The following is a 14875-nucleotide window of genomic DNA, read 5'->3' as shown; positions in this document are numbered from 1 at the left end:
TGCAATTGAGCTATAAAGCGTATAGCTGAAGGACAATAGACAGTATACGCGGGCGGCTTTCATCATTGGACGACCATTTGACAGAATGTTCGCTAGACTGCTTATCGGACACTGATCATTGAACACTTGATCCATCGTTGTAATTTTTCTATATCTACTATATATACAAATAATTTGATGTTGTACTGTACAGCATATTTTCGTACCTATGGATATCTTTTTATCTATTATAGCACTAGGACAGGTATTTCTGTATATCGTTCTTGACAAGAGCATTTTCGAGCCAATCTGCATCTCTGTGAAGACAACTCGTAAAGTAAATCAGCCATATCCACTGCATGTCAAGTAAGTCAACATGAAAGGGGTGAAGAATATCAACAGAGTAAGAATTGCAGATATCTCTCGAGTATAACAATCCTACGAGTGCTGATTTGGGTTGTTCAAGCGGCGGTGCGAATTGTAAACTCACGGGTCCTCTAGATTGTCATCGAAATCTCTTATATTCCTATGTATCTTTTTGGCTCTTATGATTTGGAGTAATTTAGATGGCAGATCTGTTGAAGACGATTTTATAGTGAATGATTCTGAGGAAGGGAGGGGCTTGAAGGTTGCTGACGAGGTGGGTATATATGGCTGGTCGAGGATAATTATCAGTTATTGTCCTGCTGCTAATCGCTAATCTCATTGCGCCGGTCGTATGAGCGTGAATGGGAAGACTGAGCAGAGCATTCTATTAAAGAGACATGTGTATGGAAATGAATAGGTGGAGATGTGAGAGAAGATGTTCACTTACTATATATGCGAATTGACCTTTTGATAATTTATCATTATCCAGCTATCCCATATAAAACCCCGTCAGCATATTCCCATCCCAGGACCCCATAGTATACGTTTGACTCACCACCAGGCCGAAGATATCCTCGAGCTTCTCTCTCAAAGCACCCAATATCCTTTCTCCAACTCTGCCCAACCCCTCACCAAGCTCTCTAGCAATATATATACCGACTATCCTCTTATTCCTCAACTTGCAGTATTCCTCGACTAGCGATAGGGACACTTCGGTGATGGGAGATAGAGTCGTGTGGGTATGTATGAGTGGTATAGCCTCATCTATCTCCGTTTGATTAGGGGGAGATAGGAAGACACCCAGGACTGTTGAGGAAGGGTGGGCGGCTGCGTGGAGGATTGGGAGGGAGTAGGATAAGGGTGTGAGAGTATACTGAGGGGACGTCATTGTGAGATGTACCTCGCGTGCTCTGCTGAGGTAGAGAAGCGATGGTGTGTGGTTCTTACAAAATTCACAAAAGGTGCTGTAACCTATGAATGCGTTTTAGCACCTCATCGATGGTTGCTGGTGTATGTAGCTAGCATCGTCGTTGAACCGTTGAAGGGGGAGATGGGTTGGAGGTATCACGTGACACACAGGCTTACTCAAGAGTTGTGTTGTTGTACTCGTAATGTTCAAGTCTATCGAAGCATTGAAACAGCGAATGTCAAGGTCATTAATAGTCAAACTGTACATCGTCGAGCCATCTAAATCAAACGGACAGGGCGACAAGGAGCGTGAATCACGAATCTAGCAACAGATTACCTTCCGAAACCGAGTAAACAATGTCGATCATACGCCCGTTCGAGCCTACAGATATACTGAGATTCAACAACGTCAATTCAGATGCCTGGACAGCTACGGTGAGTATCGGGAGACTACATCCTCAACATCATCGTATTGATCATGTACGGTAAGCTGAATTGATATTTATGATGAATTATATTCTGTATCAATAGTATCACAATGGATACTACGCCAGCTATACAGCCCAATGGCCAGATTTCTGCGTCACTGTAGAAGGGGCATTCGACGATACAATAAAAGCTTATAGTGAGTACATCTCATTTTCATTGCTACTTCGCATAAACATATACTTGTACGATCCAAGAGCTGTTGGTACTGATGAATGTTCCGTTGATCAGTGATAGCCAAGCATGAGCCTCCCGCGCCTGATCCACAACATCACGGTCACCTTACTGCATTATCCATCTCACCCGAATATCGATCATTGGGCTTAGCGAGGGTATTGATGAATCTTCTCGAGAGTCTTTCGGGTCCCAATCCTAGGATACATGATCATTCGAATTGTGGTGGACATCATGGACATGACCATTCACATGATCATTCTCACAATCACGATCACTCGCATTCACATCATGATCATGCACACGATCATGACCACGACCATCACCATGACCATAGGTCAGATATTAAAGAAGGTAATATAGACGCTGTGGACGCATGGTTCGTGGACCTTTTCGTGAGATGTAATAATACAAGAGCTATAGAGATGTATGAGAAGATGGGGTATAGTGTCTATAGGAGAGTGGTAGAGTAAGTCAAACTCAGCTTTAGGCCTGAATAAGACTAAGTGCAGGCTGATCTCGTATGTTCTGGACTAGCTATTATCATGGTATGGAAGGTATAGGTTCGACAAGAGACGAATTAGATGGGTTCGGTGAGTGCAATCTGTTTCCACTATCATAGCAAGACATAGGATGAGTAAAATGTTTGCGCTAATGATCTGTCGTAGACATGAGAAAATCAATGCCTAAAGATACAGTGAGTGCTGAAACCTGTCTGATTCCTACACTTCCATACAATCACTTGTCACCTATGAATAGAACATAACTTGGCTGGTTTCGCTGATATTTGCATGATCTAATCAGACCAAACGACATGTCCGCTCGAACGGCAAGGATATCCTAGTCTCACCTGACCAAGTGTGGGCTTAGTAAATTGGAGAATCACATTAGTTCCTGACGTCTAGGAAAACTATCAGTTGTAATGATTTTAACGAGATGTATACGCCGACTATCGAAAACTATCGAATGATACTACAATACGTTTCACATGTCAACACATATACACAGCACGATACTAAATCATTATTATGCAAGCTGCTGGATCGATGCAATAGATGGCAAAGCGAATCAATAGGATGAATCGATCTCAATGGTCAATTTCGAAGGCAGCTCCCTCGAACTATTCCCAACTCCGAAAGTGAAAGTACCTCTGGGTATCTTCCAGAGCTGTTTCTTCACATCCCAAACTGATAGATCCTTCTTGCGCTATTCGAAACCAAGATGTCGAATCATCAGCTTATTCCCCTTGGCGGAACCTGATGGAGAAAGAAGTTGATGGAGAAAGAAGTTTCTTATCAGGAGACACTGCGTAATAACTTACCAAAGGGAAATCCACAGTGCCCATCTGTCCTACCTCAAGGTATTTCTTTGCATACCCTCTAAGATGCTTCGGCGGTTGTTCGACTTCGCTTTTCGGGAACGACATATACTGATCATTAAGAATTATCAGCTTCTTGATCTTAGTCATAAAAGACCTTCTAAAGGAAGCTGGACTTACAAGTTGAGCTACCTCTGCTCCAGGAGTTTTCCCAATGTTCGTGATATTCACTCTAGCGACGAACTGATTGAAGCAATTGTCATGATCAACCATCGCTGATATTCCCCAGATAGACAGGAACGCGTGGAAATGTCTGACTTACTAAAGTATCGTACAATCCTCTCGTTCCCTCATATCTCTCATTAGTCCTCTGTACCGTATCTCTGTCCTTCTCATATCTCTCCTCGATGTCAAATCCGGAAAATTCGAACTTCGTATAGCTGACAACCTCAGGAATCAGCTCATAGCGTATCTTACCGACCTCTGCATATCGAAGCTTATTCACCTCAGCCCATATCCGAATTCATATCTTGGTGTGAAATTATGCTTGTCAAACCATTTATAGTCTATTGCCAAACCTTCCGTGAATTTGGCAATAGGATATGCACCCTTACCCTATAATTCATGATCGTGATAAATGAACAATCTATCCCATGTTTGACTGTCGACAAGGATTGACATACCATATCCCTCACTATATTATCCTTTGGCCAATCGTTGGGCGACTTACCCATAGAAAAAGGCAGCTATTGTTTCGTGTCAGCTTTTACCGTTTCTGCCCAAAGTATGAAGCGATCATTCTTACTTTTGCAGAAGGATTTATATCGCCCCATAAAATATCGACCAAGGCATTTCCCGTTTCTTGACCTATCCAATCAATCAGTCATACGTACGATAGAGGTTCGATACCTGACTTAGCTTACCGGGATATCCAGCAAACAACACTGCCCCAATCTTAGGTAAGTCAATCTACCGTGAACAAGAACTATTATCAGATCGCCGCCTTGTCTGAGCATTTATTTCGTGTAACGGAGGACTCACCCAATTCTCGACGATGACCTGGCCTCCTGCATGTAGCATCACTACGACCTCCCCTGCACAATTCTTTTCAACCTGCTTGATCAATTCCTCACCACCTTTATCTAATTTAAGGTGCTCCCTGTCCCACCCTTCCACTAAGAACAACGAAACGAAAACTAAACAAACCTCAGATTGGTAGGCTACCCATCCTATGGATCCAAAATGGGCAGCATCGTCTTGTAAGACATGATCGACTCTGATACCTTGCTGGCGTGCTTTTAGAGTGATAGCTTCTATCGGTGCGGCCTATGCTTGAATGATTCAGTTTTGACATTCGAGGCTGCGCAGAAGGATAAGGGGGGAAGGAAGGAAGAGGGGATGTAGATGTAATCCAATGCTATATACGAGAATTAAGCTCACAATATAGTCTGCATAAGCAGCTCCAGAACCACCACCAATTGTGACCGTACCATTCCAATACCTTCGCTTTGATCCTACTAAGCAGAACAGATCGGGCCCACAACCACTCAACGTCGAGGGGTAATCCGCATCCGTACCGAAAACTCCTATTCTTCTGATCCCTCTAATGGGGAGAATACCCGAGTTTTTGAGCAATCTGAATGAGAAAGACTTATTAGCATTCGACGACTGTTTAGTATCAGAGCAATATTTTCAAAGCATGACATACACCGTAGATTCGGCTGCTACTTTTCTTGCGTATATTGCGTTGTCTTCCCTGACATCTCGATGCTCATTCTTGAACACAAGCCCATTCACTTCTTTCGAATCAGACAAGTCGTATTTCTGGTAGTTCACTTGAGGATAGTCCGTATGTTGCTTAGATGCGTACCAAGATGTAAGTATTCTAAGACGTATCTTCTCAGCTCGAATGACATTGTATGACGAGTCATCATACTGACCTGTGAACCATATCGTCCAATCTGGATTCTGGTATTGAGCCTTTTTCGATCGCTTTCAGAAGTCTTTGGCCGTCTAATATCAATATCCAGCGGTTTCAGCTTTTCCACAAGCTGTCTGCAAGCATCAGAAAATCTGGAAGTTCACCCACAAAAGTATTCGCCGGGCAACTCCATGTCCATTCCGCCTAGAGCTGATTCTACTGTCGAATGAGTAGCTCCGAAATCGCTCTATTCTTACAGCTCAGCATGGGATCGTCTGTGTAAGGCTACACTGACCAGTACACTTCATGATATTAGCTGGATCAAACATTTTAATTGACAGTAAAAGTCCCGAGAATGTACTCACAATCCCTTGAAACCCAACTCATCCTTCATTATCCTATTCAATGCATCATCACTCTCACAAGCAGCCGTTCCGTTGATCTTGTTGTATGAGCTAGATCTTCAAGTCAGCTATGATATGACTAGCTACTCAAAGTCTCGAAGGCGATAGTAACTCACCACATCACTGCACCAGTCCCAGCTCTAACAGTCTCGGCGAAACTGGGTAGATACAATTCTTTCATCGTTTTATCTGTTCATGATTTGGACATCTTAGTCAGCTTACATCAGATTGTTCAGACTTAAGTAGAAAACACGTACCATCGACTTCGCTAGATACGTCTCTACAACCGGTCCTACCTCCCTCACCATCAAGAGGTCCATCACAAACCGGTTCCTGCTCGTACAAGATATAGTGCTTCGCGCACGTGATAAGTCCAGATTCCTGCATCCCTCTTACAGTCAGGAAGGAAAGGGTGGAAGAGAGGTAAGGGTCAGGAGTGAAGGCTTTGCACGGTTACTGGCATTAGCTGAATATTGAGCTTCCACTCGAAGGATAGCTTACCTTCCCAATTCCTCCCAGCATACGGTCTATCCCACCGAAGTTAGTGATACTTATCAGCTAGATTGGACTGCACAATCCGACGTACGATCTACCCAGTGGACCTCCGGTAACCTATACTGACAGTAAGTATTCACACACCCTTCGGATGGGCTGGGTGGACGGCACAAGCTTACCGGTCCAAGTTCGACATTTATGCCTTTCCCTCTAAACTCCTTCCCTATCCTTTTCGCTCTCTCTTCTATCAGATCTCGATCAAACGATGCGGCGGCGGTGAATGCTGAAGGCCACTGAGTGACAAAGTCCGTGTATCTCGGTCCGGCAGCTTCACCCGCCGGAACGTACTCAGTAAGCAATGCAGTTCTCTTGCTCAGTACCGTCGCATAAGGAGTACTCACGTCCGTCATTGAAGCATAATCCTGGGATACCCAGTCTAGGGACACCCCCTGAATTAGCTTGACATGGTCCAGTCACTGCTGTGGTGAGGTTCACCTGTAAACATCAGTCAGTATGTAGCGCTTGAATGATACCAGCCAGTGAACCGAGGAAAGCTCACTTTCTCTTCCAAGGTCATCTCCTTGGCCACATCTCTCGATCTTTCATATGCCTCATGCCATATTCCACCATCAGTCAGTGGACCGTGATAATGGATTTGATGTGGATGGTGATCTGACAAAGGGATGAGAGAAGAAGGCAAAAAGGGCGAGAGCAAGAGAAGACTGCTCTGGATATATGACCACATTTCTGATCTACTGTATCTTTGAGTTCATTCAGGTGGATATGAGCCAGTGTAGACCGGTCAGAGGTGACAACAGGTTGCTATTGATGGGGACGAGATGAGATGGGCTGATCTTTCTCTTATCCGTGCTTATCTTATCGTCATTTCGTCATACTCGTACCCTCGATTGGATCGATTCAGACGGAGATGGTCTCGATCTCCGACGGAGTTACTCGTCCGTCTACTCCGAAAAGTTGAATTGGCCACTCACCACCGAGATATTTCAGATCATATGGTCATATGGTCGATGACAAAGATTAAGATGAAATGATAACAATTATATAACCGCTTCATATGAAAATATACATATACTCCTTTTGATCTTTCTCTTTCACATCTCCATATCATATACAGTATAGCAAAATGTCAAAATCACTCGCCATCAAATCACTCATCACTCCTTCATCATCTCGCACATCCCTCAAACTCGCTCCATTAGCCATCAGGTCATTTGCCAGTTCCTCAAGATGCCGAATCGCCACCTCTTCTGCTGCGTCTGTTGGGATCAGGCTTGGTAGAGGTGTAGAGCTGAGGAAGAAGGATGGAGGATTGGGTGGGATAAGGCAACAACGTGAGTTGTACATCTATATACAAGGGATGTGTTGCTGATCAATCATTGTTTCAATTTCGACTCTCCTATATCGTGACTATATCCTGCTATGTACCACTCAAATAATATCGGTCACAATATCACCACTGCCAATTGACTTCTTTGGATCTGACGATCAACTCACTACTCCAACACAGGTCGTACCATGTTCATCCAAACCGAAACAACCCCTAACGAAGCTTCATTAAAATTCATACCAGGAGTTCCAGTGACCAACGGAGGTACTCATGAGTTCCTCGACTTACGATCCGCCTTATCATCTCCTCTAGCAACCAGACTTCTAGGTGTAGATGGAGTGACAGGTATATTCTTCGGACCGGATTTCGTAACATGTTCGAAAGACGATTCCTACAATTGGTCGATCCTTAAACCTGAGATATTCGCTATATTAATGGAACATTTCTCATCCGGTGCCTCCCTCTTCAAAGAAGGACATTCGGCAGATCAAGCAGAAGATACCAAGATACTTGATACCGATTCTGAGATCGTGGGCATGATCAAAGAATTGTTAGAGACAAGGGTACGACCTGCGATTCAAGAAGATGGAGGTGATATAGAATATAAAGGTTTTGAAGAAGATACGGGAATAGTAAAGTTGAAATTGAAGGGATCGTGTAGAGGTTGTTCGTCAAGTAGTGTGACGTTGAAGAATGGAATTGAAAGGATGTTGATGCATTATGTACCGGAGGTACAGAGCGTAGAACAGGTGAGTACACCCGATAAATCTAACTAGCATCGCATCACGCAACTTTCTTTCTACCCTTAATCGTCCTTTCGATCTGCAAAGCTAATGCTGATTATCTTTATTCGCTCTAGGTTCTCGACGAAGAGGAACTCATAGCCTTAGAGGAATTCTCAAAGCTAGAAGCCAGGTTGGAAAAGGAGAAGAAAGGTGGTAAACCCGAGTATGTCTAGTCTGATCCGTTTAGTGGGTGTGTCTTCTGAGTCTAACAAGCTGATGATTTATATTTGAGCAGTATGAGTCAATACCTCTCTCACTAGTGACCTGTCACTCCGTTTCAATTTCACTGGGATGAAGTCATCTTGTGGATATAGATGGTCGTCGTATGCATTATGATGGCCCCCCTTGGAAGAAGATGACATATAAAGTGTCCTTTCTCCTGTTGTTCGAATCAATGACATTGACACTTGGCATCATCTCGCTCCCTCATTCTCGGATTTCACATGCTGTTCTGATCTCTACACATCTCCTCTGGTCCTCATCCCTGATATGATACGCATGCATATGGTTTGAGAATGCAGATCGTATACGCAGCAACCAGTGCGAGTAGTTACTCGTGATCGGAGGACTATTGCGGACATGACCGCTTGTTGTTGTTTGCGGTTCCGGCTGTTCGTCAATGTCAAAAGACTCGGCCAAACTTACCTGCATCTACGTTCTTTCATACAACTAGACCCTAACCTTCTCCAGCCTCACGCAGCAGGAGATCTGACCTTGAATCTCATCTGGCAGCGACCGACAGGATAGAAATGGCAGAAGCAGGTCCATCAGTCCCAATATCCATTCCCAACACCATCTTATCACCGTCCTCACCTACTCTTCTCAATACCATCCACTCGTTATTGATAGCTCACTCTTCCAAGAATCTATCTCTGACTCATTTACACCCTTTCGCACCTTCGTCTACCCGTTCTGGCATCGTTGGAACAGACAAGGGAAAGGAAAAGGATATCGAGAATGAAGTGGATACAATCAAGGGTTTGAGGGATGCTGTGAACAAGTTGAAAGTGGTTTTGAACAATCCTTCAGGCATCGATGGTGGGACGGATGTCGAAGGGAGGCTGATCAGAGGTTTGAAGGAGATGTATGTACATCTCAATAGGATATAGAGTAAACATAAAATATGATCAAATATATTCAACATATAAGCTGACTTGACTTGGTCTATCGTCTATTCCAGATCATCCCACCAACTACCTCTCATCCAACAGCTAACCTCCCTCACTCCCAACCTCTCTGTAACCTCATCCGTATCATCTTTCCCCTCCCATCTACTTAACCTCCATCCCATAAAACTACTCGAAGCTATCTCGCTTTCATTGAATTTACAATGTTTTATCGAAGATTCACAATTCGGTTTACTCAAATCCTCTTTAGCAATTGCAGGGACGAGGTTTGTCATTGATGTGGATCTCGAGACTGGACCTAGCTCCGGGGTGGGAAGTGACGAGGATGAAGACGAAGATGGGGATGTAGATGTAGATATGGAGAATAAACAACCTCAAACCAAAACAACATTGGACGACATTGCAACCACTCAAGAGGAAGTTCGAAATAAGATTAAATTAACCAAACTTATAGTTAATCACGTAACTTCCTCTGGAGGTACAGCAAAATCAGATTACATATCAACGATTTTGAAAACTTTGATCGAAGATTATCTGAGATGTTATGATAGTACGACTTTAGGAATGTGGGAGAAACAAGTGATTTTGGATAGGTTGATAGATGGTTTGAAGGAGTTGAAAGATTTAGATGATTATTCGACTCGAACTCCAACCTCTACATCTACATCGATAGATGGTGAACGAGTGAATGGAAATGCGAGAGATGGCTTTGAGGACATTGAGAAGATTGTTCTGGATCTGAACGATTTATATACTTCTGATACGTGGGTTATAACGATCGTTCAATGGTTTTAAAACCGTTACATTCAATATCACTTTATTGTGCTGATGGATTTGTGGGTTAGTCAATCTAAGATTTATCCGACATCGAATAGATCCATCTTTCCTACATTCCATCTTCTCCCTCAGTCGATTATCAATACCGAACCCAACCCGATGATCATACTTCGACCTGCGAAACCCCACGAGGATATACCTACTCCCTCGTTGAATGTTACTGATATTCCAGCCCAGGATCAGGAAAGACACGACGATGTGAATATGGACAGTGTCAATCCAAGTGAAAAGGTCACTCAATCGAATTGGATCATTGAGATCGTACCTGAGAATGGTATGGATGGATTGGTAGTTAGGCGAAATTGGTTGAGTCAGACTGTTTTGGAGAATGGTGAGGAGGATCCAGTGGAAGGTATAAAGGTTGAGAATTTGTTGGTGAGTATCACAATTCAGCTCCGGTAACCAATTTTCTCGCATCTTTCGTCATCTTCTTCACATCTTCTTTCTGAACGGTATATTGTACATGTACTGAATAAATCATGGTTCATGATGATCGTTGAAAGCTCGTTAAACTGACATATTCGATCTATTCCTTATCTCGCAGTATCGTGCTTATCCCCCTGCTCCTATCGCATCGTTATCTCCTCAAATCCAACTTTTCCCATATACTTCCACTTTCTCACATCCTTCCCCCTCTCCTGGAAAACATAGTGATACGGAAAAACAACAACAACAATGGAGTATGGTAAATCCTGGTCCTACCGCTTTTGTGGTCAGTAGGATCGGTATGAGCAGTGATATAAAGCAAGTGGCAAGAGTACTAAACGTAGGTCTTATCAGTTATGTTTACATACTAGTTGCTCCCTGTGGAAAGATTGAGTGAGCTGATTTCGAAATGTGATGATTTCATATTCAGTCACTTCGAAATCAAATTATACTCAACAACATGTTCAATTCGGTGTTCATACCTCAGCTTTTGAAATTGGAGCAGAATAACCTCAATATTGAAGGAGATGATGAAGATGAAGATGAAGATGACGCCGTTGATGATATCAATAATTTGCTATCAGGTACGTCATCCAGTATCGATCGTTGTCCTATATTTCGATTGGATTGTCTTGAGGTTTTGACAATTTAAACTAACATATCATGGGTCAATGTTTATCAGGCGATCAGACTTCAATACCGATTAATTTGAATCTCTTACAAGATTCAATCACCATTACCTTCCCATTAATTAATGATGAGGACAATAAAATTGAAAATATTGAAATAGTCGTAAGGCCGAGTGAGAAGGAGAAAGATGCATTTGTGGATGTACGGGTTGATGGTAACGAGTTCACGGTTGATGACGCTTCGGAAGAGAGTAAGAGGGATTTGATCAGGATTGTTAGAGGGGTGATTAGATCGAAATCAAAAGCTTAGACATGCATTGATGAGAAGTGGGTGATCAAATGGACTATGTGATGTGTCTGATCTATCGTACGCTACGATACGGTAAAATGATGGAATGTTGTAGGATCATATCAACAGAAAGATCGAATGGAGTATCTTACGATACTGACAAATCACATCGTACGGTCCTGAAACTGATCTTTGACAAAAGAGGATCATCGTAATAGTATTCTTCTTCTCCTTCGTCTTTCTGATCTGTCCGGTCATGCGATATATTTAGGCCCTATTTAGGCTGGTAGGTCTAGATCTGTACTGATCGACATGCAATCGTCGGGTGACCGAGTATCGAATACAGAACTGATACCCGAATATAGGAACAGGAATACAGTAACGAATACCGAATACCGAATACCTCAGGACCTTCAATATTGAGAGACAAGACCAAGACCAATCTACCTCCGAAATATAATCATCTTAAGCGAGATAGACGATGAATCTGGCAGATCTTTGTTCTGCTTGCCAAGAAATTGATCGAAGTTGGTGTTGGTGTCGATCATACCGGTTCTAGATCTAGATCTGGTTTTGGACGGGATCAGAGGTAGGTGAATCAAATTGAGGTTGATCACATTGAGTTAAAACTTTAGTCAAAGTCTATGGATTACAGAATAACTATGGATTACAGAATAACTGATGCGAATACAGTTATACTGATTTCCATTGAGCTACTCGTGAATGGACTATACATTCCATTGTAGTATCTCCCAGACTCTTCTGAAAGATGTATTCCTTCGTAGGTGTACCAACCAGATAACCCAATCTCCAACAGTGGCTCATGACATGGGTCCCAACTCTTACACTAACGACTTTGAAATTCGCTCTGACATTGATGGTATTTGTACACATATTGATCCGCATCGATCTCTTAGTAAGTCAACGTAATCGTTTGACATCAGCAAAGGATCTTCCTGTAGTCAGACATTTCACCTTCGTTCGCCGGATTTCCCTCAAGATCATTCGGGCGGTGTAGCGAGAGCGTCGGTTCACTACCATCTCTAATTGTTAAACTAGCTCAAGGTCAAATGACAGATGTAGCTGCCCCATTACTCAATGATTGATTGATGACGAATCAATCACGACGACGGGCTTGGACGCCAAGTCAGATGAACCGGATAGATCGACTACTTATCACTTTGTGCCGAAGATCGACTTCTATGAGCTCAAGCGTAGCATCCACCAACAGAATCGTAAGGGAATAAAAGGTATATAAAGAACTACCTCACTGTCAATCTCATTTTCCGCTTCCATTGTTTTTGTCATCCCTACAACCTCTCTCCTCATACCACATCGATAACATACAAGTCATTTCTCAATTTTCGCTTGACTTTGCCACGCTACAATGAGATACTTTGCTGTCCTCTCTTTATTGGTACTTGCCAATTTCGTTCAAGCGAACCCTCCCAAGCCTTGTCCGACCATCACCGATACAGAGACTAAGACCGAGTGAGTAGATACTCTTCAACTTCATTATGTCACTCTATCCTCCCTGAACTTTCCTCTCGATTCCACACGATTGGATTCATCATGTCAGCTCGTCTATGATGGTTTTCCTATGTGATTATGATTACTGATCTGATACCAACAGGTACTCTACTTCTTACGCACCTACCGTCACATCGACTACGACTAGAAAGGTACCGATCTGCTATGCGACTGAGACTCATACCAAGACTCAGAGTGAGTGGTGTCTTCGCTTTCTAATTCACCTCTCTCCGCGCTTCAAATCATATCTACGTGGTATTACGGAATTCTCAAGCTGATACTGTCCATGTTTGCTCATAGCCAAACACGTCGCTGAGACAGCTTGGATCGTGAGTCTCGACCACCTCTTCCTACTCTTCTGCTCTTCTACTCTTCTATAGTGACATAACCATTTGACCAATGTAATCTGACATGTGCCACTGCGACTGTAGACAACCACTCAACACAAGACCAAGACCGAAACCTACACCGCCAAACCATACTGGACCACCACAGTAACTACCAAAGTCGTACCGACCTGTACCAAGTGGCACCACGGCGGCAAAGATCGATCCATCGAAGGTTCCGCCGAGGCCGAGCTCGAGAAGAGAGACGACCCTTCTACCGAGAATAAACCACCTCATGGATGGTGTGCACCCAAACCTCCTCATGTGACTACCACCAGCACTACTACGGTATGTAAGACTGAGACTCCGACCGCTTGGGCTACTACTACGGCTTGTAGATGGACCAAGACCAAGGAGGAGGTTGGTGAGTACCTGCAATTTGCAATCCTTTTTGACACCCTACTACATTATCAATTGGAACCTAGCTGATGATGGACCTGAATCCTCATATACTGTAGTCCACACAAAGACTACCGTTACTGATACCCACACTGAAACCAATACTAAACATGGTAATCCAGTCATACCCACAGTTAGCATTACTCCTACCAAGAGTGAGTAAAACCCCTAAATTGACAAGAATGGACATATGCTGACCCGTTTGAATTGGGGTTGTCGTAGCCGAAACACAAACTGTAACTTCCACTACGATCACTGGAAGATGTAAACCAACTCACAAAGATCATTAAGCGGTTTCAACCAAGCAATCGGAGATGATTAATGGGCAATTGGGTGATTGGTTGATTGGATAATTGGTTTGGATGATGTCATATGAACACACTCTTTTGGTACTATTTGATCTAAATATGCGAGTACAGTATGCAATCAACATGCCGTAAACTTCGATTAGATTGCATTTATTCAAGAGTTAGATAGCTACGTTAGGACGGTCGATGCAAAGCGGATTGGTACAAGTGACATTATAGTGTCTATTCTAAACCATAGTAGGGAAGCGACTGTATGGGCTGTATTGTATTGTAGTTTACTTTGAACATAGATCGATCATCATCACATAACTTTTTTTCCCCAAGCCTGATCAATCATTTTGTTCCTTACGCCTGCTTGGGTAGTGATTGCTCTTCTGGTGTACAAGGACTCATCAATCAAGAGTAATCACTGGTAATGATCATCGTTACAATACTGCAGGTCCATTTGTCATACGATACCTTCGTGGTAAATACTCAAGCTAGCACTGTAGCCAGATCCTGTCTTTTGACCTTTATCACGACATCGACACACAAGAGCACCATACACAGTCACAGATAGGGGAGTTGATCTTATATTAGGCAAGTTTTTGTGGCACAATCTTACTCGCTTGCAATCTTCAAAGAAAATACAGTAAATCACACATCTTTCCTTCTCATAATTTGAGTATCAGTCATTCATGTGACCTCTGGCTGTCCATCAAGGTTTGAAAGATGGTATCACGAAAAATCATACAGTGTAACATTTCGTTTTATACCTAT

At 43.0% G+C, this 14875-nt stretch overlaps 6 protein-coding genes across 6 annotated transcripts; 4 read left to right on the top strand and 2 right to left on the bottom strand.

Moving 5' to 3' along the window:
- Nucleotides 1-235: 235 nt before the first annotated feature.
- V865_000319 (uncharacterized protein) lies at nucleotides 236-1234 on the bottom strand (the record flags this gene model as incomplete). The annotated part of the gene is made up of 4 exons (XM_066224150.1): nucleotides 236-296; nucleotides 470-633; nucleotides 794-835; nucleotides 902-1234. The coding sequence occupies 4 exons, from the start codon at nucleotides 1232-1234 to the stop codon at nucleotides 236-238; spliced, it is 600 nt and encodes a 199-aa protein (XP_066080247.1).
- Nucleotides 1235-1611: 377 nt separating this feature from the next.
- On the top strand, nucleotides 1612-2784 carry V865_000318 (uncharacterized protein; the record flags this gene model as incomplete). Its single annotated transcript, XM_066224149.1, has 6 exons — nucleotides 1612-1689; nucleotides 1786-1879; nucleotides 1972-2383; nucleotides 2452-2507; nucleotides 2583-2611; nucleotides 2719-2784. The coding sequence occupies 6 exons, from the start codon at nucleotides 1612-1614 to the stop codon at nucleotides 2782-2784; spliced, it is 735 nt and encodes a 244-aa protein (XP_066080246.1).
- Nucleotides 2785-2982: 198 nt separating this feature from the next.
- Nucleotides 2983-6797, bottom strand: V865_000317 (uncharacterized protein; the record flags this gene model as incomplete). Its single annotated transcript, XM_066224148.1, has 22 exons — nucleotides 2983-3120; nucleotides 3236-3343; nucleotides 3413-3475; nucleotides 3555-3672; nucleotides 3738-3847; nucleotides 3916-3978; nucleotides 4038-4099; nucleotides 4156-4201; nucleotides 4274-4558; nucleotides 4673-4868; nucleotides 4941-5117; nucleotides 5173-5245; nucleotides 5322-5400; nucleotides 5449-5455; nucleotides 5519-5608; nucleotides 5674-5746; nucleotides 5815-6000; nucleotides 6059-6084; nucleotides 6144-6169; nucleotides 6232-6380; nucleotides 6454-6547; nucleotides 6612-6797. The coding sequence occupies 22 exons, from the start codon at nucleotides 6795-6797 to the stop codon at nucleotides 2983-2985; spliced, it is 2355 nt and encodes a 784-aa protein (XP_066080245.1).
- Nucleotides 6798-7196: 399 nt separating this feature from the next.
- On the top strand, nucleotides 7197-8358 carry V865_000316 (uncharacterized protein; the record flags this gene model as incomplete). Its single annotated transcript, XM_066224147.1, has 3 exons — nucleotides 7197-7404; nucleotides 7581-8149; nucleotides 8260-8358. 3 exons carry the CDS (start codon nucleotides 7197-7199, stop codon nucleotides 8356-8358), a joined length of 876 nt encoding a protein of 291 aa, XP_066080244.1.
- Nucleotides 8359-8934: 576 nt separating this feature from the next.
- On the top strand, nucleotides 8935-11514 carry V865_000315 (uncharacterized protein; the record flags this gene model as incomplete). Its single annotated transcript, XM_066224146.1, has 6 exons — nucleotides 8935-9269; nucleotides 9366-10076; nucleotides 10158-10524; nucleotides 10694-10915; nucleotides 11006-11159; nucleotides 11258-11514. 6 exons carry the CDS (start codon nucleotides 8935-8937, stop codon nucleotides 11512-11514), a joined length of 2046 nt encoding a protein of 681 aa, XP_066080243.1.
- Nucleotides 11515-12880: 1366 nt separating this feature from the next.
- On the top strand, nucleotides 12881-14098 carry V865_000314 (uncharacterized protein; the record flags this gene model as incomplete). Its single annotated transcript, XM_066224145.1, has 6 exons — nucleotides 12881-12984; nucleotides 13127-13218; nucleotides 13324-13352; nucleotides 13455-13773; nucleotides 13868-13963; nucleotides 14031-14098. 6 exons carry the CDS (start codon nucleotides 12881-12883, stop codon nucleotides 14096-14098), a joined length of 708 nt encoding a protein of 235 aa, XP_066080242.1.
- Between the last annotated feature and the right edge of the window lie 777 nt (nucleotides 14099-14875).

The sequence above is a fragment of the Kwoniella europaea genome, chromosome 1 (assembly GCF_036810445.1).
Source record: "Kwoniella europaea PYCC6329 chromosome 1, complete sequence".
In the NCBI taxonomy this organism is placed as follows: domain Eukaryota; kingdom Fungi; phylum Basidiomycota; class Tremellomycetes; order Tremellales; family Cryptococcaceae; genus Kwoniella; species Kwoniella europaea.
The sequence above is the reverse complement of the archived record's forward strand: the minus strand, read 5'-3'. Positions and strand labels throughout refer to the sequence as shown.